Below are 24,257 nucleotides of genomic sequence, written 5' to 3'. Positions count from 1 at the left end.
CTTATATTCTGGAAGGGAAATCTGCCAGGGTGACGAAGGTGTGTGCCGTATCTGAGCTCGCCAGACTACGTGATGGGCTCCCTGCTGGAGGGATGCTGGCGGCAGGCTGGGGGCCCCCGGGGTCTTTGAGTCTCCGTGACAGAGTCTGCGGGATCCCGTGAGTCCTCGCGCCCAGAGTTAAACCGTGAGATACTGTGAGGGCCTGTGACGTGCGTGGAGCTCTGGCTTCTGTGGTTGGGGCCGGCAGGTTCTCTCGCTGCTGGGCTGCCACAAAGGAGTGTCTGGGGCAGGCTGTGCGGCTGTGGTGACAGGCGTGAGCCGGGGCTCCCTGGGAGTTGAGCGTCCAGGCCTTGAGTGTGTGCGCTGTGTCCTGCAGTGGTTTGTCCTGCAGCCGCGTGTCGGGGTCTGGGGGGCCCAGGCGTCAGGCCTCGGGCGTGGGGGAGGGAGGCATTCTCAGGAGCAGTGACTGAGGAAACCTGGCCACCCCCTCGGCACAAAGGTGCGGGCCAGGGTGTCATAGGGAGCGAGGACGGCCCCCTCCCACTGACCCGGGAGCCGCTGGCAGCCCCAGAGCTGGCCGCCGTTCAGGGCTCCGGGGTCCGGCGATCAGGCTGCCACCGGGGCCCAGAGGCACCATCACAGCCGCAGCGAGCAGCATGGTGAGGAGGCCCGGTCCCCGCTGGGCCGCCTTGGCCGGTGGGAAGGCAGACCCAGCTGCAGAGGGGCGGTCTGCGGGGGAGGGGCGGCGCAGGCGATGGCTGTGGAGCCCCGCTGCTCCCAGGGAGGAGGACTTGCAGGCTCCTCTAACCCCAGAGCAGCCACCCCGATTGCATAGCCTTGTGCTCCTGTGATAACTGGCAGACCCTGGCCACCAGTGTATTTTCTGGAAGCTTCCAACATGTACACAGGCTCAAGGAAAGCAAGGATGGGCCGATAAACATCCATGTTGGGGCAGGCCCTAGACTCAGCCTCTGCTTGTCTTCCTGGGGCCTGGTGTCCCAGAAGGGCCAAGGATGCCAGGCCTGAACCGGTGTAAAACAGAGGACGGGCTGGGAAGGTGGCTCAGTAGTACAGTGCTTGCCTTGCATGCATCAGGCCCTGGGTTCGATCCCTCAGCACCACATAAGCAGAAAAAGCCAGAAGTGGCACTGTGGCTCAGTGATAGAGCGCTAGCCTTGTGCTGAAGAGCTGAGGGACAGCGCCCAGGCCCAGAGTTTGGGCTCCGGGACCATCAAAAAAGAAAAAAGAGGACAGAGCCCTCAAAAGACCCTGTCAGGGGTATAATGCAGGGCCAGGAATGGACCCAGGGTGGGGGAAGAGCCTGGTGGAGCACATGAACTGTCTGGAGGCCCGAGATGTCAGGTCCGCGTGGGGGTCTGTGTGGATGTCAGGGCCATTAGAGATCAGGTCTGTGTGGAGGTCAGGGGGTGTGTGGAGGTCAGGGGGTGTGTGGAGGTCAGGGGGTGTGTGGAGGTCAGGGGGTGTGTGGAGGTCAAGTCTGTGTGGAGGTCAGGGGGTGTATGGAGGTCAGGTCTGTATGGAGGTCAGGGGGTGTGTGGAGGTCAGGTCTGTATGGAGGTCAGGGGGTGTGTGGAGGTCAGGGGGTGTGTGGAGGTCAGGTCTGTGTGGAGATCAGGGGGTGTATGGAGGTCAGGGGGTGTATGGAGGTCAGGTCTGTATGGAGGTCAGGGGGTGTGTGGAGGTCAGGGGGTGTGTGGAGGTCAGGTCTGTGTGGAGGTCAGGGTCTGTATGGAGGTCGGGTGTGTGGAGGTCAGGTCTGTGTGGAGGTCAGGGTCTGTACGGAGGTCAGGGGGTGTGTGGAGGTCAGGGTCTGTGTGGAGGTCAGGGCCATTCAGAGATCAGGTCTGTGTGGAGGTCAGGTCTGTGTGGAGGTCAGGGTCTGTATGGAGGTCAAGTCTGTATGGAGGTCAGGTCTGTGTGGAGGTCAGGGTCTGTATGGAGGTCAGGGCGTGTGTGGAGGTCAGGGGGTGTATGGAGGTCAGGGGGTGTGTGGAGGTCAGGGGGTGTGTGGAGGTCAGGTCTGTGTGGAGGTCAGGGTCTGTATGGAGGTCAGGTCTGTGTGGAGGTCAGGGTCTGTATGGAGGTCAGGGCGTGTGTGGAGGTCAGGGGGTGTATGGAGGTCAGGGGGTGTGTGGAGGTCAGGGTCTGTGTGGAGGTCAGGGGGTGTGTGGAGGTCAGGATCTGTATGGAGATCAGGGGGTGTGTGGAGATCAGAGTCTGTGTGGAGGTCAGGGGATGTGTGGAGGTCAGGGGGTGTGTGGAGGTCAGGGGGTGTGTGGAGGTCAGGGGGTGTGTGGAGGTCAGGTCTGTATGGAGGTCAGGGGGTGTGTGGAGGTCAGGTCTGTATGGAGGTCAGGGTCTGTATGGAGGTCAGGGGGTATGTGGAGATCAGGTCTGTGTGGAGGTCAGGGGGTGAGTGGAGGTCAGGTCTGTGTGGAGGTCAGGGGGTGAGTGGAGGTCAGGTCTGTGTGGAGGTCAGGGTCTGTGTGGAGGTCAGGGGGTGAGTGGAGGTCAGGTCTGTGTGGAGGTCAGGGGGTGTGTGGAGGTCAGGGGGTGTGTGGAGGTCAGGTCTGTGTGGAGGTCAGGGTCTGTATGGAGGTCAGGGGGTGTGTGGAGGTCAGGGTGTGTGTGGAGGTCAGGGTCTGTGTGGAGGTCAGGGTGTGTGTGGAGGTCAGGGGGTGTGTGGAGGTCAGGGTCTGTGTGGAGGTCAGGGTCTGTGTGGAGGTCGGGGTGTGTGGAGGTCAGGGGCTGTATGGAGGTCAAGGAGTATGTGGAGGTCAGGGGGTGTGTGGAGGTCAGGTCTGTGTGGAGGTCATCTGTGTGGAGGTCAGGGCTGTGTGGGGGTCAGGCCCGTGTTGGCGCCGGGCACTGGGCCCTGTGGCAGGATAGGTGGCTGAGCCACAGCTCCTGGCTGGGTGGGGCAGCGCAGGACCGTGTGGACGGCAGCGTGTAGCAGGCCGATCAGCAGTGCCCAGCTCTGGCACTGCCCTGCCTGCCTTCCCTGCTGCCCGCTGGAGCTGTTCCCCGGTCTCGGCTCACCCCATCCCCAGGCCCTTGGGCCCCCGTCCGCGGCCGAGTGCGCTTCTACTCCCACACCTGTGCAAACATCCGCCCGCCGGCCAGGAACACGGCCCCTTTGTGCCCAGCTTGGCACCAGCGCCCCGTCCCACGCCGGCAGCTGCCGTGGGTCCCAGCTCAGCGCCCCGGTCGGCTATTGTTCCTGTCAGGCCCTGGGGTTCCAGCTGGGGGGGGGGGGTCCCCTCACCGCCGTGTGGCAGCCGCACTGCAGCAGCGGGAGGGGCTTGAGTTCTGGGCCGTGTTCCTGGCATTTCTTGGGCACACAAACCTAGAGACACCCGGGGTGGGCTCCAGGGCTCCGTGGCCTGCCCCTGGGCCCGGGGCAGAGGTGGGCAGGTGTGGGTGGGCCGGGTGTGGCTGCCTGTCCTGGGGCGCCCAGCAGGTGGGGGATGTGCGGAGGGGGGCTCTGCAGGCCGCGCAGGGGTCCCCGTGAGCCTGTGGCAGCGGGGTGCCCCTCCCCGCCTGGCCGTGCCTCAGGGCCCGGGCAGGCCCCTGGACGCCCGCACTGCTCCCGTGGGACGCCCGGCAGCGGTCCGGGGGTGAGGCGGGGACAGGAAGGACAGCAGTGCCTCTGTGTCCCGAGCGCGGCCACGCGAAGCCCCAGCGCGGCCACGCGAAGCCCCAAGGGCGGCCACGCGAAGCCCCATAGCCGGTGGCGCCCACCACAGCCCGAGGTTGAGGTCGGGGGGAGCTGCCGCTTGGGCCTGCTGGTCATGTGTAGCGGGCGGCCATGCTGCTCTGTGGCTCTGTCCTCTTCTCCCCCCCCACTACTCCCAGGACCCCCCCCCCAGGCCCTCACCGCGACTATGAAGACCCCAGTTCCAGTTAAGATCACACCCCGCCTGGATGGCCGGAAACAGGCTTTGGGGGGACAAGTGGGGTCCCGGGCACACCTCGCAGGAAGGTCCTGTGCCGGGCTGGGGCCAGGTTTTCCGGCATTGGGCGTAAGTGGGGGTGCTGTGCCCCCCGCCCCTCCCGCGGAGGTCCCCGGGACACAGGGCCCCGTCTCAAGCGTGGCGCCAAGTGTGGCCGGGAGACACTCAGATTTTGTTTCCTCTTTGCCCTTGTTTGTGTTCGGTGGGAGAGGCAGGAGGCAGGTTTTACAAACACGGGCTCCTCTGTCTAGGGCCCGGGGGTCTCTGAAAACAGCCGCCCTGGGCTCTGTCTACCCCAGAGCGGGCGGCTAAATTTAGATTGCAGAATGAAAAGGCCGGAACCCCGCCCCTGCGCCTCAGCCCCTCTGAAAACACAGCCTGCCAGCCCTCCGCCATCACCTGCAGGCCGGAGAGTTCCGCCTCCTAGGCTCAGGGGCATTCTGGCCAAGCGAGGCTGGCACGGGGACCCAGGGCGGACTGTCCAGGGAAGAGATGGCAAGGAGATGCAGAGGCCCGGGGGCCGGGTCTGGCAGCACGCAGCTGCCCCTGGCCTGGGATCCTCCCTCCTACAGAACGCCTAGCTCTGCAAGACCCTTGCCAGAGAGCTCTTCCCCAGAGGGAACTTTCCAGAGGGGCGTTGTAGGGTAAATAGGAGTCCACAAAGCACATCCATCTTCTTGTTCTCACTGCCCACTGGCCAACACTTGGGGGATGTACTGCGCGACTCCCTCGGCCCAGGACAACATCCGGGACTGGTCTCCTCTTGGGGACAGGGGGACAGTCGTGCCAGTGAGGAGGAGAACAGAGGTTCCCAGCTTCTCGTCCACTTGGAGAAGCAAACGCAGGGAGAGGAGTGGAGAGGGGCGGCGGGGTCGGGCCGCGATGTCAGCCGGGCAGCACGGCACCGTGTCCACTGGGTGGCCCCGGGCAGGTTACTAACCTCGCTGGGCCCATCTGTGAAATGACTATGGTATGGGCTGACTCTCAGGCTCTGCTCGGAAAGCCTGGGGCCCAGAGGGCAGGGGCTCCCGGCCGGCCTGGGCCTCCCCTCAGAGGCCAGCTCTGGGGGTGCGGCGTCAGGAAGGAAAGCTAACCATCAAAAGGCTCAAGGAACACAGGGATAACTGGGTCAGCAGGACTTCTGTGGATGAGAAGCCATTTAATCTCCCCAAGTTTACTTGCTCAAGTTGGGAATCAAAGGAGGAACGTCAGGTCCTGACCCCGCTACCCGCGCAGACGCCGCGCCTCAGCTCCCATCGTTTGTCTGTAAGGCTTTCGCTCCAAACGTGCTGGGCTGGGAGAGTGGCTCCCAAGACCTAAGGCTGTGAGTGATCCTGGAGGAAAGGTGGGAAACACAGAGAGAGCCGGCAGGGGTCCGTTTGTAAGTCACCCTTAAACTTCAGGGCAGTCTTAACGGTCACACTTGACAACTTTACTTATTTAAGTAAAGACTGCTTCCATAGGATTTTTTTTTTTAAAGGAAGGGTCAAATCATAGCAGTCCTGACTTCTCAGAACAGAAAGTGGGGGCCGTGGATTCTCTGGGGTCCCCCCGCCATGGGAGAGAGGGCAGAGGCCTGCCGCCCGCAGTGCTGCTCAGGAGGCGCAGGAGTGTCGCGTCGGTGGGCTTGAGGGGGAGGGGCCCTCTGTCTCGGCCTCGGCCTGGGAGACTAGGACCTCTTGGAGCTGCCAGGGTCTTGGCGGGCTGTCGGGGATGAGTTCCAGGCACAGGACTATAAACCCGCTGTTCCCTGGGCTTGCATCCGCTGCTTCAGGAAAAACAAACAGGTCTTGGGGATGGGCCATCCCTTGGGACAAGGGGAGGGGGTCTGTGGTGGCCTGGGGGAAGGAGGAGGCCTGGAGGTTAAGGCCAGCGCCTTCTGTCCTTCCTCCCAGTCACGGGGGAGGCAGCCCAGACCCGCGAATGAGGCCTCACCCTCCAGGGGCTAGGCCGGGCGGACATCAATTGGGCCTGTGCCAGTGGCTGTGACTCCTGCCACCTGCCCTGTTCCATACCCAACTTTCTCCCTCACCAAGGTCACTTTTTTCCCTTTGCAATAATCTAGGCTTGGGGCTGGGAAGGTGGCTCAGTGGTAGAGCGCTGGCCTTGCATGCATGAAGCCCTGGGTTCCATTCCTCAGCACCACATATGCAGAGAAAGCTAGAAGTGGTGCTGTGTTTCAAGTGGTAGAATGCTAGCCTTGAGCAAAAGAAGTTCGGGGACGGTGCCCAGGTCCTGAGTTCAAGCTCCAGGACTGGCAAAAATAATAATCCAGTCTTTTAAAAAAAATGTGTGCCATTATTAGAGCTGGAAGTCGGGGCCTAAGCACTGACCCTTGGTTTTTTGTCCAAGGCCAGACTCTACCACTTGAGGCACAGCTCCACTTCTGGCTTTTTCCTGGTTAATTGGAGATAGAGTTTCATGGACTTTCCTTTTTTCAGGCTGGCTTTGAATCTCCATCTTTAGATCTCAACCTTCTGAGTAGCTAGGATTACAGGTGTGAGCCACCAGTACCTGGCTAATTTGGGCTTGTTAAGTGAGTCAACTATTTTACTAAAAATTCAATGAAACATGTTTAATTTAGAATAATCTGGCAAGGTACTGGTGGCTGAAGATCCAAGTTGCAACCCAGACTGGAAAGTAGAGTCTGTGAAACTCTTGTCTCCAACTAGCCAGCCAAAGGCCAGCACTGAAGGCAGGGCTCAAATGGTAGTGCACCCGCAGGAATGAGAGGGCCTGGGTTCAGACCCCAGTACTGGCACATGCACACAAGGCTTTAAAAACGGTCTGAAGTTGCGATGAGCACACCGGTATGTGCGGTTCCCCGAGGCCCCGGGGCTAGCGCCTCTCGCCCACAAACTGTTCTCAGAGGCCCTTTGCACGCTGACTTTGCCTACGCGAGTTTTTGTCTGTTCATAAAAGTAAGACATTTAAGGATGCTCCCACGTAAAAAAGGAACAATGGGACCAGGACAGCGTGGAGCAGGCGTGGGGCTGCAGGGGAAATGCACCTTCCGGGCGGCAGCGGCAGCGGCAGCTCTGGCTCTTACTGCAGCCGCGTCCCGTGCCCAGTGCCCAGGGTGCCACGTGGCACGTGGTTTCTCAGACTCCCAGTGGCCTGGTCCTGCCGTGTCCCCCTCCTGGTCTCGGAAGGTCCCACAGGCACCAGGCCCCAAACCATACCCCTCCCCCAACAAGACAGATGCTGACCAGCACCCCAGCCCATACAGCCACGGCCCAAGCTACCGAGAGCACAGGGTGTGGCCTGGTACCCCAAGGCCCACCGACCCCCTCACTGCCTGCCGGTCCTCTCTGACCTGCGTGCAACACGCCCATCCTGTATCTTTGAGAGCTGGGACCCACTGGGAGCTAGCAGGCCCAGGAGCCGAGGGGCAAGCTCGGCCTCAGATTTTGAGGAATGAATGGGCATGTTGTCACCAAAGGGACGAGGGCCTGTCCCAAGACAGTTGAGCCTCAGGTGCTGGGGTCCACTGGGCCGTCAGGGCTCCAGACTGGTGGTGTGTGGTCTCGGCGTGGGGAGCAGGCTGCCGGGCAGCCGTGCGTGTGCACACTCTCACCTGCTGGGCCCTGTACGTGTTTGTGAGGAACGGATGCGTTTGTTGATGCCTCCCTCCGCGCCCCGCTCCCAGGCCGCTGTGGCGCTCATGGGGTGCAGATCCCCGTCTCTTCAGCCCGCAGCCCTGGGCAGCCTGGCTCTCCGCCCTGGGCAGGGCTTGGCTTCAGGTAGAAGATACCTGAGTGTGCTTCAGGGACACACCTCTGTGTGTGTACATGTGTGTGTGCTGTGCATACTAGGTGTCTGGGCCACAGTGCCCACGTGTGACCTTGTGTGGGGGTGACGTGCACAGTCCTGTGTATCTAGTGTATGTGTGCGTACACATGCATGCACGCACGTGTGCACGTACACCGTAGACAGCCCCGGGTCCCTTTCAAAGGCCCGGCAGGAGCCCACTTCCCCTTTGTGTGGGGGAGGTGCGTGTTGTTACTGTGGGGCTGGGCTGGGCGCCCGTCTGTTAAGGACAATGGGCCGTGGGAGGCGCGGCTCCGGCACAGCTGGGTGGGGCCTTGCGGGTGCTCAGGGCGGAGCAAAGCCTCTGGTGTGCCCGTTCCTGCCACTCGGTCCATGCGTGCCACGGTGCCTTCCTGCTGCCAGGAGCTCACAGGCCGCCTGCCCCGCCGGCCGAGCAGTTGCCTGTGATGTGTACCTGGGTGTCCATGTGTCTGTCTATGTGTCCCTTTGCATGGACAGCCCTTTGGGCTGAGACTACTGGGCCTTTCCTCACCAACCACTGTCCCCCCCCCCCCCCCCCCGCTTCCTCCTCCTCCCCCTCCTCTTCCTCTTTTTCTTCCTCCTCCTCCTCCCCCTCCTCTTCCTCCTCCTCTTTTTCTTCCTCCTCCTCCTCCCCCTCCTCTTCCTCCTCTTTTTCTTCCTCCTCTTCCTCCTCTTTTTCTTCCTCCTCTTCCTCCCCTCCTCTTCCTCCCCCTCCTCTTCCTCCTCCTCCTCTTTTTCTTCCTCCTCCTCCTCCCTGCCCATGGCCAGGCTCTCCGGGGCTAAGGCAGCTTGCCACGCTGCCTTTGGGTCTGCTGTCAGCTGGAGTGGGTTACGTGGCATCGCCCCATGAGGTGCTGCCCACAGCAGCCTCCTGGGGCAGGCCCGGGCTCCCCTGGCCCGGCATGGAGCTTGTTACTTGGCCCCTACAGGGCTAAGAGCTGGGGTGTCCTGGTAGGGTGCTCAGAACAGGCACAAAGACCACAGACAACACAGGATCCCACCCCACTGACATGTTCCCACTTCTAGAAGGGTCCGGGCACCGTGCGTCCGTCCCGCTGCCCAGGAGTGAGTTCCAGTCCAGGGGAGGTCGCCCCTTCCCCTACCCAGCAGGCTCCAGGCTCCAGGCCTCTGAGAGCCAGCGGTGACCACACGTGGAGGGTAGGCTCCGAGTGCCCGTGGGACACGAGGCCAGGAGCAAACCTCAGATGCCCGCAGGGCCCCCCTGGGTGGGGCGCTGCCCGTACTCCTGTTGCCACCCACGTGCTCTGAACGGACTGCTCCTCCGCTGAGTGGGAGGCTGGAGCCCTGTCCTGTTCTCCAAGCAGAGGAAAAACGAAGCATCTGGAGCCCTGGGCGGGTGGCAGGAAGCAGCACCATCCTGTCTCCGCTGTTTGTGGACGGCCAGCCTCGGTGGGAGCTTCCGGCCGCCCGGGGGGCTGGGACAGGGCAGGACGGGGCCAGCAGCGGGGCAGGGAGGCCCGGCCTCCCACGGGTCGGCACCAAGGCCTGCACCCCCGTCTAGCTAACACAGGCCCCTGGGGGTAGGAAGGCTGCGGCTGGCAGTCTGAGGGGCTCCACCGACCTGCCACTCTCTTCCTGGCTCTTTGGCCAAGCTGGCCAGGGGGCAGTGAAAGCCCATAGCTGTCCGGGAGGGCGGGGCCTCGGGCAGCTCTGCTCAGCAGGGTCGGCTTGGACCGGCAGGTGACTCCCCCTCCCCCGCTCCAGCCTGCAGTCGGCTGAGTGTCTCTCTTCCCCCCAGGTGACAGTCACCACCATCGGCTACGGGGACAAGGTGCCCCAGACGTGGGTGGGGAAGACCATCGCCTCCTGCTTCTCTGTCTTCGCCATCTCCTTCTTTGCCCTCCCGGCGGTAGGTATCCAGCGGGGCCCTGGCCCTGGCCCTCTGCCAGCTGGGCATCTCCCTGTGCGCACTCACAGAGGTGGCCTGGCCAATGCCAAGGCGGTGCATTCCTTCCCGAAGGTGCCAGCCTCCAGAGGCCACCGCCACAAACTGCAGTCAGCCCGGCCTGCCCTGCCCTGCCCCCCACGCGTCCCTCAGAGGTGGCCTAGCCTGGCGTGGACCAGAGAGGGGGTGAGAGCATCAGGGAGCCGTGGCCCAGCTGCCCGTCCTGGCAGGGCTCTGGGGAGCAGGTCGTCCTGCGAGACAGCTGGGAGGGAGGGCTGCGTTTCCCACCCTCCGCAGGAACCACAGGCAGAAGGCGGAGGCCAGATTCCCTGTGAGCACAGCTGTACTCGGACAGTGCTCTGTGGGCACGCGTGTGGCCACGGGTGAACAGGTGGTTACCAGCGCACAACCCTTGGGATGTGTGCACCGCCTGCACTGCGTGCATGTCATACGTGTGTGAATGTGTGCGCGCGTGCCTGCACCTGGCATTTGCTCAGCATGCTTGTGCTCGGTGTTGGATGTGTCACGGCGTACACGCACGTGTTTCCTGGGCATGGTTGGCCTGTGTACATTTGGGTACTTATCATGTTTTGAGTGTGGGATGTGTTGTATATGGACATACACGTGTGTGTGTGTCCTGTGTGCATTCCTGTGTGGTACTATGTGTTTATGTGTATCTGCTGAACACACATCACAAGCCATGTATGACTGTATGTGTGACATCGCAAGCCATGTATGACTGTATGTGTGACATCGCAAGCCATGTATGACTGCGTACGTGTGACATCGCAAGCCATGTATGACTGTATGTGTGACATCGCAAGCCATGTATGACTGCGTACGTGTGACATCGCAAGCCACATATGACTGTATGTGTGACATCGCAAGCCATGTATGACTGTATGTGTAACATCGCAAGCCATGTATAACTGTGTGACATCGCAAGCCACGTATGACGGTATGTGTGACATTGCAAGCCACGTATGACTGTATGTGTGACATCGCAAGCCATGTATGACTGCGTACGTGTGACATCACAAGCCACGTATGACTGTATGTGTGACATCGCAAGCCACGTATGACTGTATGTGTGACATCGCAAGCCATGTATGACTGCATACGTGTGACATCGCAAGCCATGTACGACTGCGTACGTGTGACATCATAAGCCATGCATGACTGCGTACGTGTGACATCGCAAGCCATGTATGGCTATGTGTGACATCGCAAGCCACGTATGACTGTATGTGTGACATTGCAAGCCATGTATGACTGTATGTGTAACATTGCAAGCCATGTATGACTGTGTGACATCACAAGCCACGTATGACTGTATGTGTGACATCGCAAGCCACGTATGACTGTATGTGTGACATCGCAAGCCATGTATGACTGCGTACGTGTGACATCGCAAGCCACGTATGACTGTATGTGTGACATCGCAAGCCATGTATGACTGCGTACGTGAGACATCGTAAGCCATGCATGACTGCGTACGTGTGACATCGCAAGCCACGTATGATTCTATGTGTGACATCGCAAGCCACGTATGACTGTATGTGTGACATCGCAAGCCATATATGACTGTATGTGTAACATCGCAAGCCGTGTATGACTGTGTGACATCACAAGCCACGTATGACTATGTGTGACATCGCAAGCCACGTATGACTGTATGTGTGACATCGCAAGCCATGTATGACTGCATACGTGTGACATCGCAAGCCACATATGACTGTATGTGTGACATCGCAAGCCACATATGACTGTATGTGTGACATCGCAAGCCATGTATGACTGCGTACACGTGACATCGCAAGCCATGTATAACTATATGTGTGACTTCGTAAGCCATGTATGACTGCGTACGCGTGACATCGCAAGCCATGTATGACTGTATGTGTGACATCGCAAGCCATGTATGACTGTATGTGTGACATCGCAAGCCACGTATGACTGCGTACGTGTGACATCGCAAGCCACGTATGACTGCGTACGTGTGACGTCGCAAGCCACGTATGACTGCGTGCGTGTGACATCGCAAGCCACGTATGACTGCGTGCGTGTGACATCGCAAGCCACGTATGACTGCATGCGTGTGACATTGCAAGCCACGTATGACTGCGTACGTGTGACATCGCAAGCCATGTATGACTATGTGTGACATCGCAAGCCATGCGTGACTGCGTACGTGTGACATTGCAAGCCACGTATGACTGCGTACGTGTGACATCGCAAGCCATGTATGACTGTATGTGTGACATTGCAAGCCATGTATGACTGCGTACGTGTGACATGCGTGCTCCTGGCTTGGGCGGGGAGCTCCCTGCGGCCGTTCTGTCTGCAGTGGCTGTATCTTTGCTGTGGAGAGCCTAGGTCTGCAGCCCTCTGCCCTGGGGTACAGAGGCTGGCTGTGGGAGAGGGGGTCAGAGAGGCCACGGGCGCTCCGGGGGGCTAGGCTGGCCCTGGGCGGGCTCTGCCCCCGGCCAGTCTGGGCCGTGCACGTGCACCGAGCCAGGCAGTGCCTCTGGCCCGGAGGACTGGGCTTCGTGAGGTCATTCAGCACCCAGCGCATCACCCGGCACCTTGGCCTCTTCCTCCCCAGGGCATCCTGGGCTCTGGCTTTGCCCTGAAGGTCCAGCAGAAGCAGCGGCAGAAGCATTTCAACCGGCAGATCCCGGCCGCTGCCTCGCTCATTCAGGTACGAGCAAGCTGGCCCTGCCAACTCGCGTGCCCTTCCCATGGTGCCAACCCAGCCTGTGATGAGGACCGGGGCCCGGCTCGGGGGCCTTGCCACAGCCTGGCATCCTGCCTGGAGAGGCACCTGCCCTTCAGCCACATGCTGGGCAGCAAGTGCAGGGTCACCTTCCCTCATGGCCCTTCCTGCCTGTGGGCCAGAGACCAGGCGCAGGTGGGGCCCGCCCTCCCACCATCCGATGCCACCCATCCACGGGCCCCCAGCCTCCGTGCGCGGAGCTGAGTCTCAGAGGGAAGACAGCAGGGGCCCAGGACGCGTGGCCCAGCTTCCCTGCGAGGGGCCCTCCATCAGTGCGTGGAGTCCCAAAGCCAGAAGACAGGGAAGCACAGCCCGAGAGCTGGAGGGAAGGGAGGCTCTTGGTGTGGCGGCCCCTGGGGAGACCTGGGTTCTGCTGGTGTCACTCTGTGCAGAGGACGGAGCTGTTCTCTCCATGGAAGCACACACCATACCATACACGTGTGGGACGTGCGGATGAGTGGTTTCTGGGCTGGGGGCGGGGCTGGGGGCAGGGCTGCGGAGCGCTTGGGTTACAAGAGGTCTGGTCCATGACCCCTGGGCTGGGGATGGCAGTGTCCAGCCCTGGACAAGACCCTTTGCCCAGTGTGGACACCAGGGCTGGGCTTTCCCTGTGGGCTGTAGCCCTGGACAGGCCCAGGCGGCGGTGGTCCCCTCTGCCCAGCCCGGATGAGGGGTGGGCAGGGCTCCACAGCCAGGGCGTGCATGGTTCTTGCCAAGGCTCCCAGCACCCTGGCGTCCACCTCATTTCTCCGAGGCCCTTTCAGAGCTGGCTACCCGGGGCCTGGACCTCATGCCCGGGCAGGGCCCGTGGCTCTGTGGCCCCCACTCCAGCCTAGCTTTATGCCCCCCTCGGCTCTCCTTTTGGGGAGACCGTAAATCAGGTGGCAGGGGCAGAGGGCCCACCACGGGGGAGCCCGAGTCTGCTCCTGGGGCGGGGTGAAGGGGCCCGGTGGGGGGCTCAGGGGTGTGCGCAGTGGGGCGCAGAGGATGTGGCATGTGCAAGGGATGCGGCTGTCTGCGGTGCCCTGCCGGCCTCCGCCCTGCGGGCTGTCCCTCACAAGCCGCACCTCTGCCAGCTTCTCCCTCTTTCTTGGGCTTGCAGGGTCAGGCATGACAAGAGGCCACCACAACTTGTCCTTGTGTGCCATCCCTGTCCACCCAGGGGCTACCGGGGCCCATGTGTCCCCTGCTTGCTTGCCCCTCCCCCAGGTCTGCCCTCGGGTGGACGCTCGGAAGGCCCCTCTGGCACATGGCCTAAGGCCTCATCCGAGGGCGCCCGACCCTCCACAGCTGTAGGATGCCTCTCCGGGAGGCCCCCTCTGCCCCGGACCCCTCAGCTCACTCCTGCAAGCCCTGGGGCCCTGTTCCCCCCCCCCCCCCGCCCCGGCTCCTCTGTGCTCTGCAGTGCCCGCTCAGGCCCACCCACCCCTCTTCGCCGTCCCTCCTTCCTGAGTAGACCCTGGTCATCCAGTTCTGTGCATGTTGTCTGTGTTGCTCTGCGTTCAGGATGAGCAAGTTTGGCCTGCAGACAGGGCTCAGGGGGTAGAGCTGGGAGGAGAAAGCTTGGGGCTCCCAAGCAAAGGCCGTGGAGGCCCGTGCGCCATGCGTGACTGGCTGTGCGTGACTGGCCGTGTGTGAGGCGGTGATCCGCACCTGGCTGTGGGAGCAGAGGGTCCAGAGGCCAGCCACAGGCGCTCTCCCACCCAGGGGAGAGGGGCTGGGCCCAGGATGGCCTCTGGGGAGGCCCCCCGGGGTGGCTGGAGGGATGACAGACTCTCCATCCTGCCATCTGCAGACAGCGTGGAGGTGCTACGCTGCGGAGAACCCCGACTCCTCCACCTGGAAGATCTACGTCCGGAAGCCCACCCGGAGCCATGCGCTGCTCTCCCCAAGCCCCAAGCCCAAGAAATCCGTCACGGTAACCAGCCAGTCTGGCGCGGGGCGGGGGCCGCCCGCTCGTGGGGAAGGGGGGGCGTGGGAGCCAAGGTGGTGGGCCGTCAGTTGAGTGGGGTCCGGGTCCGGCAGTCAATATCACTCCAGGCGTGGAGGCACACACCCCATGCCAGGCCCCGCCGCCCTGCTGTGCCCAAGACCAGGACTGCAAGGGGCCCGGAGGGACACGGGAAGAGCCGGCCCTGGACGGAAGGCACGTCTTTCTCCGTGTGTCTGTGGCCTGCGTGCGGCCCTGACCAGGCTGGGCTCCCCACGACACCCCCGTAGTCCTGGGCACCCCCGTGTGCCCCCGGTGGGGGCCAAGGAGCTGCGAGCGGCGGGCGCAGCGGGCGGGGCCGCGCAGGAGTGACCCCGCCATTGTGTGGATGTTTAGGTAAAGAAAAAAAAGTTCAAACTGGACAAAGATAATGGGGTGAGCCTGGGGGAGAAGACACTCACCGTCCCCCACATCACGTGTGACCCCCCGGAGGACAGCTATGAAAGCTCTGGTGAGTCCCATGGTGTGGGCACGGGGGGGGGGGGAGCCACGGGGCAGGACTGGCCGCGGTCAGCGTGGCCTGGGGAGTCCCCGTACCCCAGCATCTCTCCGTGCTTTCTCCCAGTGCCCTGCGGGCACGCAGGGCCACGGCCTTTTCTGGGAGCCCAAGTAGGAGAGAATTGGGATCTTTGCTTCTAGAGGATGAACAGATCAAATAAGCTTCTAGAAACTTCTTCCAGCAGGTTCCCCCAGGCCTTTCCCAAGCAGGGAGGTGGGAACGGGTTGCGGCTCCCGCTGCGGGGGAAGGTGGCTTCAGCAGGCTCCCTTCAACCAGTCCCTCAGCCCTGCACTGGGAGAGTGGCCGGCTGGCCTCGTGGGGCGGGAGTGAGGCGCACCCCACACACAGGCCCCGCGTACGTGTGCTGGGCTGGGTTATGCGGTGGTGCGGCTCTGAGGTCAGTGGGCTTGGGGAGAGGCCGCGTTTGTCCCCCAGGCCTCAAGCTGGAACTTGCCCTGCCCTGTGTGTGGCTCTTCCGTATCTTCCACCCAGCTCTCTATAGGGGGGAGGGAGGTTGTGCCAGACTTGTTAGGAGGCCCATGAGCTGCTATGCACCCCCGGGGAGCCAGGTGGCTGGGGATGGGGCAGTTTTGGAGTCTGGGGACCCCAGGCTCCAGGAGGTGTGTGGAGGGGTGTAGCTTAGCTCTTAGACTGCTGTGCTGGAAGGGACCCATTGCTTCCTGGGGTGCTAACTTCTTTCTGTGATGAGTTCAATGCCAATGGCCAAATTCTCTAGTTCTCTCTCCTTCCTTCCTCCCTACATCCCTTCCTTTCCCTTCTTCCCCTCCCCTCCCTTCTCCTTCCCTCCCTTCTCCTCCCCTCCCTTCCTCCCTCCTTCCCTCCCTTCTCCTTCCCTCCCTCCCTGCCTTCTCTTTCTTTCTTCTGTGCTGGTCCTGGGTCTTGAACTCAGGGCCTGGTTGCTGTTCCTGAGCATTTTTTCACTCTATCACTCTACCACTTGAACCACAGCTTCACTTCTGGCTTTTTGGTGGCTCACTGGGGATTAGAGTCTCCTGAACTCTCTTGCCTGGGCTAGTTTTGAACTATGATCCTCAGACCTCAGCCTCCCAAGTGAGCCCCTGGTTCCCGGCTCTAGTAGTTCTCTTTAACTCGAGTGGAATGGGGCCACTTTGTGGGCCTGAGATAGCGGGGCTGTCACCAAGACCTGAACATGGCCCTCACCTTCCCAGGGGAAAAGCCAGCCTGGCCTCTCCCCCAAGGCCATGTTGGTTGCCCTGCCAATCACCTCCACCGACAAGGTGGGGACTGGGCAAACAGCATCCCCAGGACCTGTGCCCGCCGGCTCAATCAGCCGTGGCCCGAAAACATTCGAGAAGAAAACTGTCTATTCACGTGGCAGCCGCAAACAGAGCATTTTCTGGTCTGTAATCTCTGGAAGCACAACAATATAGCAACCGTTTACAAAGTGTTTATATTGCATTAGGGGCGTGTGTGTGTGTGTGTGTGTGTGTGTGTGTGTGTGTGTGTGTGTGTACACAGGCATACGAGTGTGTGTGCACAGGATGGTACTGAAGCTTGAACTTGGGGCCTTGGGCTCTTGCTTGGCTTTTTCCTGACCGTGGTTAGTATTCTACCACTTGAGCCATGGCTCCATGTCTGGCTTGTTACTGGCTAACAGAAGATAAGAGCCTCTTGGACTTGTCTGCCCAGGCTGGCTTTGAACCTTGATCCTCGGACCTCCCCCGCTGAGTAGCTAGGATGGCAGGCATGAGCCTGCCTTAGGAACCAGACATAAGTAAGTTGAAGGTGTTTGGAAGTCCACGGGAGCGTGTGCCGCTTTGCACCCAGGACGTGAGCGCTGTTAGATGGCCGCTTCTCAGGGGTCCTGGGTGCCATGCCCGTGGGGAGCCAGGTGCCAGCTACGTCACCAGCAGAGGGGTCTTGGTGGGTATTCATAAAATCCCAGCGTGGGACACAGCCCTGGGGTTCAAGGAACACCTAGTTTGAGGCCCAATTTACTCCCACAGTCCCACGAAGACCCCGGAGTTGGGATCTGTCCCTCGGAGGCCAGCGGAGCCCTCTCCTTCCAGATTGAGGGGCGCGGGTCAGGCCAAAGTGCCCGCTTCCTCTTGGCTGCTCCCTGGGTCTGAGCGGAGAGCAGACAGCGGAGGCGGGGGCTGGCCTCTGCCCTCCTCCCAGCACTCCCTGCAGGCCCAGGCGAGGCCGGCGCCCCTGGTGGCAGATGGCCCTGGTCAGACTCTGGGCTGTTGGGAGCCAGGCCTGACCCCGTCGTACCATGTGGCCAGGGCCCTAGTCTGGTGGAAGGGAGGCCGTCCGCACACAGTGACCTCCCGTCCTGGACGGAGCATTGGGCCTAGGGGTGCGACAGTGTGCGACAGCCCCCTCCCCGCCCCCCCCCCCCCCCGGACTTCTGCTCCTCTGCGTTCCTGTCCTTTTCCTCTGCCCCTCCCTTCCCAGACTTCTGCACTGTGCCTGGGACCAGACTGGTGTAAGACCAATTAGAATGTTCCAGGAGCCAGCAGCTCGTTCCAGCTCCATGGTGGCAGTTGTGAGGACAAACTGCCACCAGTTTCTCTCAGAGTGACAGAAGGTGGCACACTGCGTTGTCTGTCCCCGCTGGTCTGGACCCTGGCCCGCTGCGCAACGGCTGTTGGCGGCCGCGGCCCTGGGTGCTGCATCTGCTCATCGTCCCCGTGTCTGAGTCTTGCTAGGAAGGCAAGGAATGTTCCAGACAGGCCTGTGGTGGTTTTGCTCCCCGAGGCCGTCCCGGGCACCCGCTCCGCTGCACGCCGAGCCCCGCGGTCTAATCACATGCCGTGAGGATTTGGCTCCGGCCACCTCTCCGTGAGTTCCTGGGACGTGTGCCCGCCTGCCCAGTGGAGTGGGCACAAAGGACAATTGTGCCAACAAATGCCCAGGGCCCCGCGGCCCCGGCATCAGGGGTGGATCATTGTCTCCATGCAAATGGGGGCTTTCTGCGAATGCATGAGCAGCGGCGGCCCGGGACGCCGGCCCGGCTCAGCTGAGCCTGGGCCGTGCAGGTCCGTGCCGCCATTCAGCCTGGTGCTGCTACGAAGTCGCCGGTGACGTCCACGGCATGCTAATAAGGGGCGAGTGCGGAGGGAGGCGGGCGCCCTTTGTGGAATGCTCCTGCACCAGGCCTTTTCTTTCCTCTAATATGATAAGCCAGCCTAGCCCCGGGCCACCAGACTTGGGAGCCCAGACCATCGGCCTGCCCGCCCCCCCTCCCCCCAGCAGCCCTCACCCTGGGGTGAGCTGACACACACTCCGGGAGTCCTCGGTGCCCAGGAGGCTCACGGGAAGTCCTGGCAGGGGGACTCGGGGTGTTCATCCCGGAGCAGATGCCCTCCCTGGGAAAGCCGCGGGGCCCGCCCCCTCGAGGCAGCGGCGGCGGTGCCTGTGCCTTCCACTGTGACAGCTGGGCGGACGGGACCCGCCTGCACGCGGTGCCCACCTGCCCACCTGGGCAGCGCCTTTGCGGGCACATGCTTGGGGTGTAGCCGTGCGAGGGACCAGGCTGCCGTGTTGGCCCTGTTACAGAGGGAGAAACTGAGGCCTGAATCACATGAGGGTGTCTCCGACACAGGTGTCCCAAGGAGACGCTGGTGGCCTTCCCCAGGGGCACCCGCGGGTGGCGGTGGCCGGCCGCGGAGGAGGCAGGGAGGCCAGGCTGACCAACCGTGGTGGGGAAGGAGGTGGCAGCCCTCCCTCCTCGCAGGCCCCCTGCTGCAGGGCGCCATCCTGCCGGGAAGGGCAGGTCGGGGCGCGGGGACGTGCAGCAGGCCGGCCGGGCCTGGCTTCGGTGCAGAAGAGCAGTGTCAGTCACTACAAGACTCGCACGCAGCTGGCCAGAGGGCAAGATGGTGACCACCCGCGGTCAGGCCAAGGGCACGTGACACGGGTAGCTGGCCTGCCGGAGGCCCTGAGCGCTCCTCGCGGGCTAGCGGAGGCCAGAGCTCAGGCAGCCTCTGCCCGCAAGAGCCACGGGTCCCACAGAGGGCCAGTGTGGTGGGGGTGGTTCCCACTCTACTTGTTCCTCTCTTCCTTCTTCTTCTTCCTTGTCCTTCCTTCCTTCCTCCCTCCCTCCTTCCCTCCCTCCCTCCCTCCCTCCCTCCCTTCCTGCTGGTACTGGGACTTGAGCTCAGAGCCTCACGCTTGCTTGGCTTTCTTGCTCAGCTGGCATTCTCCCACTTGAGTCATGCTTCTAGTCTGGCTTTTTCGTGGGGGGGAGGTAAACTATTTTTTAATTTATGGCAGTATGAGGACTTGAACTCAGGACCTGGAGCTTGCTTGCCTTGCTTGCTCGTGGCTGGCGCTCTACCAGTGCAGACCACACTCTGGTCGTCAGTCCAGCTTTCTGCTGGTTATGTTTAAGGAGATGGAGTCTCACGGACTTTTCTCCTCCGGCTGGCTTCCAGTCTCCATCCTCCAGCTCTCATCCTCCCCGCCTAGCTAGGAGTAATAGGGGAGCCGCCAGCGGCCGGCTTTGTGCGCTCTTCTGGGGGGAGTCGGGCAAGGCAGGGGCCAGGCAGAGCGGGCGGCGCGGCGGCGCCTCCCGTGGCTCGTGCGTGGCACTCACCTGGACACCAGGAGCCGCGCCCGCCGCCTCGCACAGGTCCCCAGCGTCCTCCCGCCTCTTGGGCCAGTGCCGTTGGCGGTTTGCCTCGCCTGTGTGAGTGCTGCGCTTCGACCTTGTCTCCTGGCACTTGCTGCGCTGCTCTGGTGCCTCGGAGCCTTGCACACGCCCGTCAGCCCGGCTGTGGCCCACGTGAGACCTGCTGTCCGCCCTCGGGCCTGCCTGCTGCCTCACCACCGGGCCAGATTTCCTTCTTCCTGAAGCTCAGCTTCCTTCACGCACGGTCTGCAGGTGGTGGGGGGAGGCCGCTCTGGCTGGCCTGGACTTGTCAGTGCTCCCCACATCCTGTATACAAACGCGTGCTTCTCCAGACGGCCTGCGGGGAGGCGCCCTGCCCTACGTCTGTGCGGTGTCCACCCAGCCGCCATCTTGTACTGGAAACCTTCCTTTGGCTTGGGTGGTTCTTCTCTGGGACTTCAAGGCAGTAGGGTTTTGGGTTTTGTTTTTGTCAGTCGTGGGGCTTGAACTCAGGGCCTGGGCGCTGTCCCTCAGCTCACTTGCTCAAGGCAGTGCTCTACCACTGGGCCACAGCTCCACTTCCAGTTTTCTGGTGGTTAACTGGAGGTAAGAATCTCATGGACTTTCCTGCCTGGGCTGGCTCTGAACCACAATCCTCAGACCTCAGCCTCCTAAGCAGCTAGGGTTGGGTCACAGGTGTGAGCCACAGCGCCCGGCCAGTTGGTTCTTTTTATTTATCCCACTTAACGGCCTGCGATTGTGATGCCTGAGTCTTTCATGGGTGGTGGTGAGCGAGAGCCACGAGGCTCCCCTACCCTCTGGGAATGGTGCCACGTCATCCACCCACCTGGCCTGCCTCCTGGGTCCGCTTCCTGTCCTAAGTCCCCGTGTGTGTCATGCCCAGCTTCACCCGCTGGACTGCGTCTCAGTGTGGGGCGGGGAAGCCGGTGCCGGGCGTGAGCACCTCTTACCTGTCTTCTACTGCTCATTTAGACCTGCACTGTTCTGTCATTTCAGCGCTCACTTCATAGCCACCACCAGGGCCTCCGCCGCTGTCGGTAGTTCTTGAAGCGAAGCGGCTTCCTTCCCTGTCCTGTGAGCTCTCTCAACCAGGCCCCTGTGGCTGCCACCCCTCCCCCCCCGTAGATGTACAGATCGAGGCTGGTGCCACCCCTCCCCCCCCCCGTAGAGGTACAGATCGAGGCTGGTGCCACCCCTCCCCCCCGTAGAGGTACAGATCGAGGCTGGTGCCACCCCCCCCGTAGAGGTACAGATCGAGGCTGGTGCCACCCCCCCCCCCATAGAGGTACAGATCGAGGCTGGTGCCACCCCCCCCCCGTAGAGGTACAGATCAAGGCTGTGGGGTCCTGCGTGTGTACACGGGAGGCTGTGGGGGTCTGGCGTGTGTACACGGGAGGCCATTCTCCCAGAGTTGTCCCTTTGAGACCCACGGGGCTGAGTTTGGGGGTCTCCGTTTATTTAGAATTTTCTAGAAATCCTGTGCAGTGGGCATGGAAATCCCGACTTCTTGGTGAGCAAGCCCATGCCAACTTGTCAAGAGACCTCGGATTTCACACTCCAGGAAAACAGGCCAAGACTAATGAGTTTCCTTCTTGGCTCCTCTTTCTGCCAAAGTACAGGTTTGTTTTTGTTTGCTTGCTTTCTGTTTTGCTTCGCTTTGCTTCAGTTGATTGTTTGATTATAGTCTGCACGTTCCCGTTGGTGCAGCCTCTCGGGGGCCTCGTTTCCCATGGCGGCGTCTTGGTGAGCAGTTGCCGCCTTGTGGGGGTGACAGACCCCATGTCCTTCCCGGGCCAGCAGCAGTGTCATGTGGAGCCATCAGGTGGCTTCCAGCCGCTGTGCTGGGCTCCCTGTGCCAGGCAGCTCCGCGGGCACACGGGACACGGAGACACACGGGGACGAGCAGGGACTCCCAACAGAGGTCCCTTTACAGCGGGCCGGGGGTGGGGCCGGGGCCGGGGCCGGGGCCGGGGTGGGGCTCCGCTTGGCAGAGGGCATGGCTGTGAGCGGATCCACTGCTCTGCATTCTGGCTTGTGATGGGGGGGGGGGTCCCAGGAACCTGCAACCACTCCCCGGGTCCCTGGGACACGGTTCACCATGGATGGGCACGGGGAGCCCCAGGGGGAGGCCTGGCATGAGATCCTGGGAAGCCAGGGCTGGGTGTCCGGGCCACCAGACACCAGGGCTGCGGGGCGTCAGTGGGGCGGAGGCAAGGGTGCAGGCGAGAGCCCCCTCCCCGCCCCCAGCCCGCCAGGCCCTCCGTCCGTCGGGGCCGGTCAGAGGCGTCCACAGGCCTCTCAGCCTGCTTGTCTCACTGCTGACTCACCGCAGCCTCGGGTTCTGAGGAAGTGGGGCCCTGCCGCCCTGGGGGGCTCCGGGCCCGTGGGAGGACTCGTTACCGTCTGTCCGCTTCTGCCCCTTCCACCCCGAGGCCACGCGCACTTCTCTGGTGACACGCTGGCGGCCTTGTTGCCTTGTCCACGCCATCTGCCAACCTCCCGCCGGTGTCCGCAGCTGACCACCACGGCCACCTCCCTCAGCCCCCCTCCCCTGCCTCCCCTCCCTCCCCCTCCCGAAGCCCAGGGAGGCTGGGGAGCACTGGGTCTCCCCCCTGTCCTAGCCAGCCTGGGCCCGTGGCCCTCACCAGCCGTCACCCCACTGGCCTTTCCGTCTTGGCACTTTTACCCATGGGCCTCCACGCCACAGCGAGACACGTGCTCTCGTGCTGGAGCAGCGGCTTGTGGCAGGGTCCGGGCAGCGGCAGTGGGGCGTGGCGGTCCGGCCGCGGGTGTGCTCTGGGCCGCTGCCCCTGGCTGGGCCCGGGGCCTGGGCGAATCACACCAGGGCGCGGGGTCCTGGATGCCTACGGCCCGGAATGCTCCTCAGACTGATTTTTGGGTTTTCCAGGTGATGTTTGGAGGGAGGGTTTCATGTCTTTTCTTTGCCGTCTGGCATCCTGGGACCGACGCCGGCAGACGCCGCTAGCATCCTCCCCGTAGGTTGGGCTTGGGGGTTCCGTGTGTGGCATGTCTAAATGATGTGGCATTAATGGCCAAACGCTCCCTGTGGAGGGCAAAAATGAATTTAGAGAATATCTAGAAAAATAGCAGTTACGAAGCCAGGCGCCAGTGGCTCACACCTGTCATCCCAGCTACTCAGAAGGCTGAGACCTGACGATCACAGATCAAAGCCAGCCCAAGTGAAGTCCAAGAGACTCTCCAGTTAACCACTGAAAAGCCAGAAGTGGAGCTGTGGCTCAAGTGGTAAAGCACTAGCCCCGAGTCAGAAAGCTCAGGGACAACACCCAGGCCCTGAGTTCAAACCCCAGGACCAGCACCAAAAAATATCAATAATGAAACACTCCATATCACGTCCTACGGCATATATTCAAAGCGCTTCAACTACTGTGGCTCATAAACAGGTGTTTCTAACAATGACTTCAAACCCAACAACTCCCAAGGAGAAAGTAACAAGCAATGTGTAAAAAGACAAGGGAAAAAATTCACGGTTTGCATTGGATATTTTAATATGTCTGTTTCAAAAGACCCATGAGGCACAAATAACAAATACGAAGATTGAATGGTACGTCGGCTGAGCTGCCCCACATACCATCTCCAGAATCACCCTCCCAGGAAGTGCAGAATGAGCATGGCTATGGTGCACACAGACTGCTTCCGGGTCATCCCACGGACACTCTTGCCAGGGAAGACTCCATTCTTGAGGAACTTAAATTGCTTTGTGCAGTAGACATGTACTCCCAGATCACCATAGAACTGGGTGGAAAATCCACCGAAAGATCTGGCACATTCTGGAAGCATGGAGCATGTTTCTAAATAACATAGGGCTAGAGACAAAAATCCAAAGGAAAACGAGAAGGTATTTTGAATCAGATGGCAGCAAAACCAGTAATTATACAGGTAGCCCTCCATCTCCTCTGGAAACACCAGGAAATGAACAGCTAACCCCAGAATAAATGATGCAAAGATACCGAGGTCAGGGGGAAAGAAATGAAGCAGGAAAGGTAAACACAATAACCAGAAGCTAAGTGTTTCGATCAGGAAAGTTGATACCTGTCTACCCAGCGAGACCAGAGGCAAAGGGGAGACGACAGAAATTGTCAGCGTCAGAAATGAAGCTCCACAGAGTCTCAGAGGCAGCTAGGGAACATTCTATACCCTTCTTAGCTACTAAATTCAGTAACTTAGGGGAAACAAGCACATTTCTTGGAAGAGAAGGCGTAAACTATGTGCCCAATAAAGAAGTAACCTAAATAGCTCCGCATCTACAAAACGAAGGCCACGATTTAAAGACATTCCCAAAGAGAACCCTGCCCGCCTGCCCCCCCTCCCCCCCACCATATGGTGTCTGGTGAATCCTACCATGTCGTTGAGAAAAAATAAATAAAATCTATCTAGATAACGTTTTTTTCTAGAAAATGTTGAAATAAAAAAGAAGAGACTCTTTGAAGCTCTGAGACCAGCATTACCCTATGAAAAACAGCCAAAGAACTGGGTGTGTGCCTTGTGCTTGTAATCCCAGCTACTCAGGAAGTGGAGATTGAGAGGATCATGGTTCCAAGCCAGCTGGGGCAAAGAGTTCATGAGAACCTATCTCAGTCAATAGGAAGCGCGGCGCCGCCGTGGTACATGTATGTCACCCCAGCTCCAGAGGAGGTTCGCGAGCCCCTCCAGCAGGGTCCAC

General features: G+C 61.1%; 1 protein-coding gene across 2 annotated transcripts in view; it reads left to right on the top strand.

The window, feature by feature from the left end:
* Positions 1 to 24,257, top strand: part of Kcnq1 (potassium voltage-gated channel subfamily Q member 1) — a 285,785-nt gene that overhangs the window by 71,703 nt on the left and 189,825 nt on the right. For both annotated transcript variants that reach the window (XM_042672583.1, XM_042672584.1), the window contains exons 7-10: positions 9,526 to 9,636; positions 12,278 to 12,373; positions 14,244 to 14,366; positions 14,775 to 14,889. In XM_042672583.1, the coding sequence (XP_042528517.1) occupies positions 9,526 to 9,636; positions 12,278 to 12,373; positions 14,244 to 14,366; positions 14,775 to 14,889 (445 nt within the window). The remainder of the gene's footprint in view (positions 1 to 9,525; positions 9,637 to 12,277; positions 12,374 to 14,243; positions 14,367 to 14,774; positions 14,890 to 24,257) is intronic.

Source organism: Dipodomys spectabilis, unplaced genomic scaffold, assembly GCF_019054845.1.
Source record: "Dipodomys spectabilis isolate Male_0828 unplaced genomic scaffold, ASM1905484v1 ptg000728l, whole genome shotgun sequence".
In the NCBI taxonomy this organism is placed as follows: domain Eukaryota; kingdom Metazoa; phylum Chordata; class Mammalia; order Rodentia; family Heteromyidae; genus Dipodomys; species Dipodomys spectabilis.
Note: the sequence above shows the minus strand (reverse complement) of the source record. Positions and strands in the feature narration are given on the sequence as shown.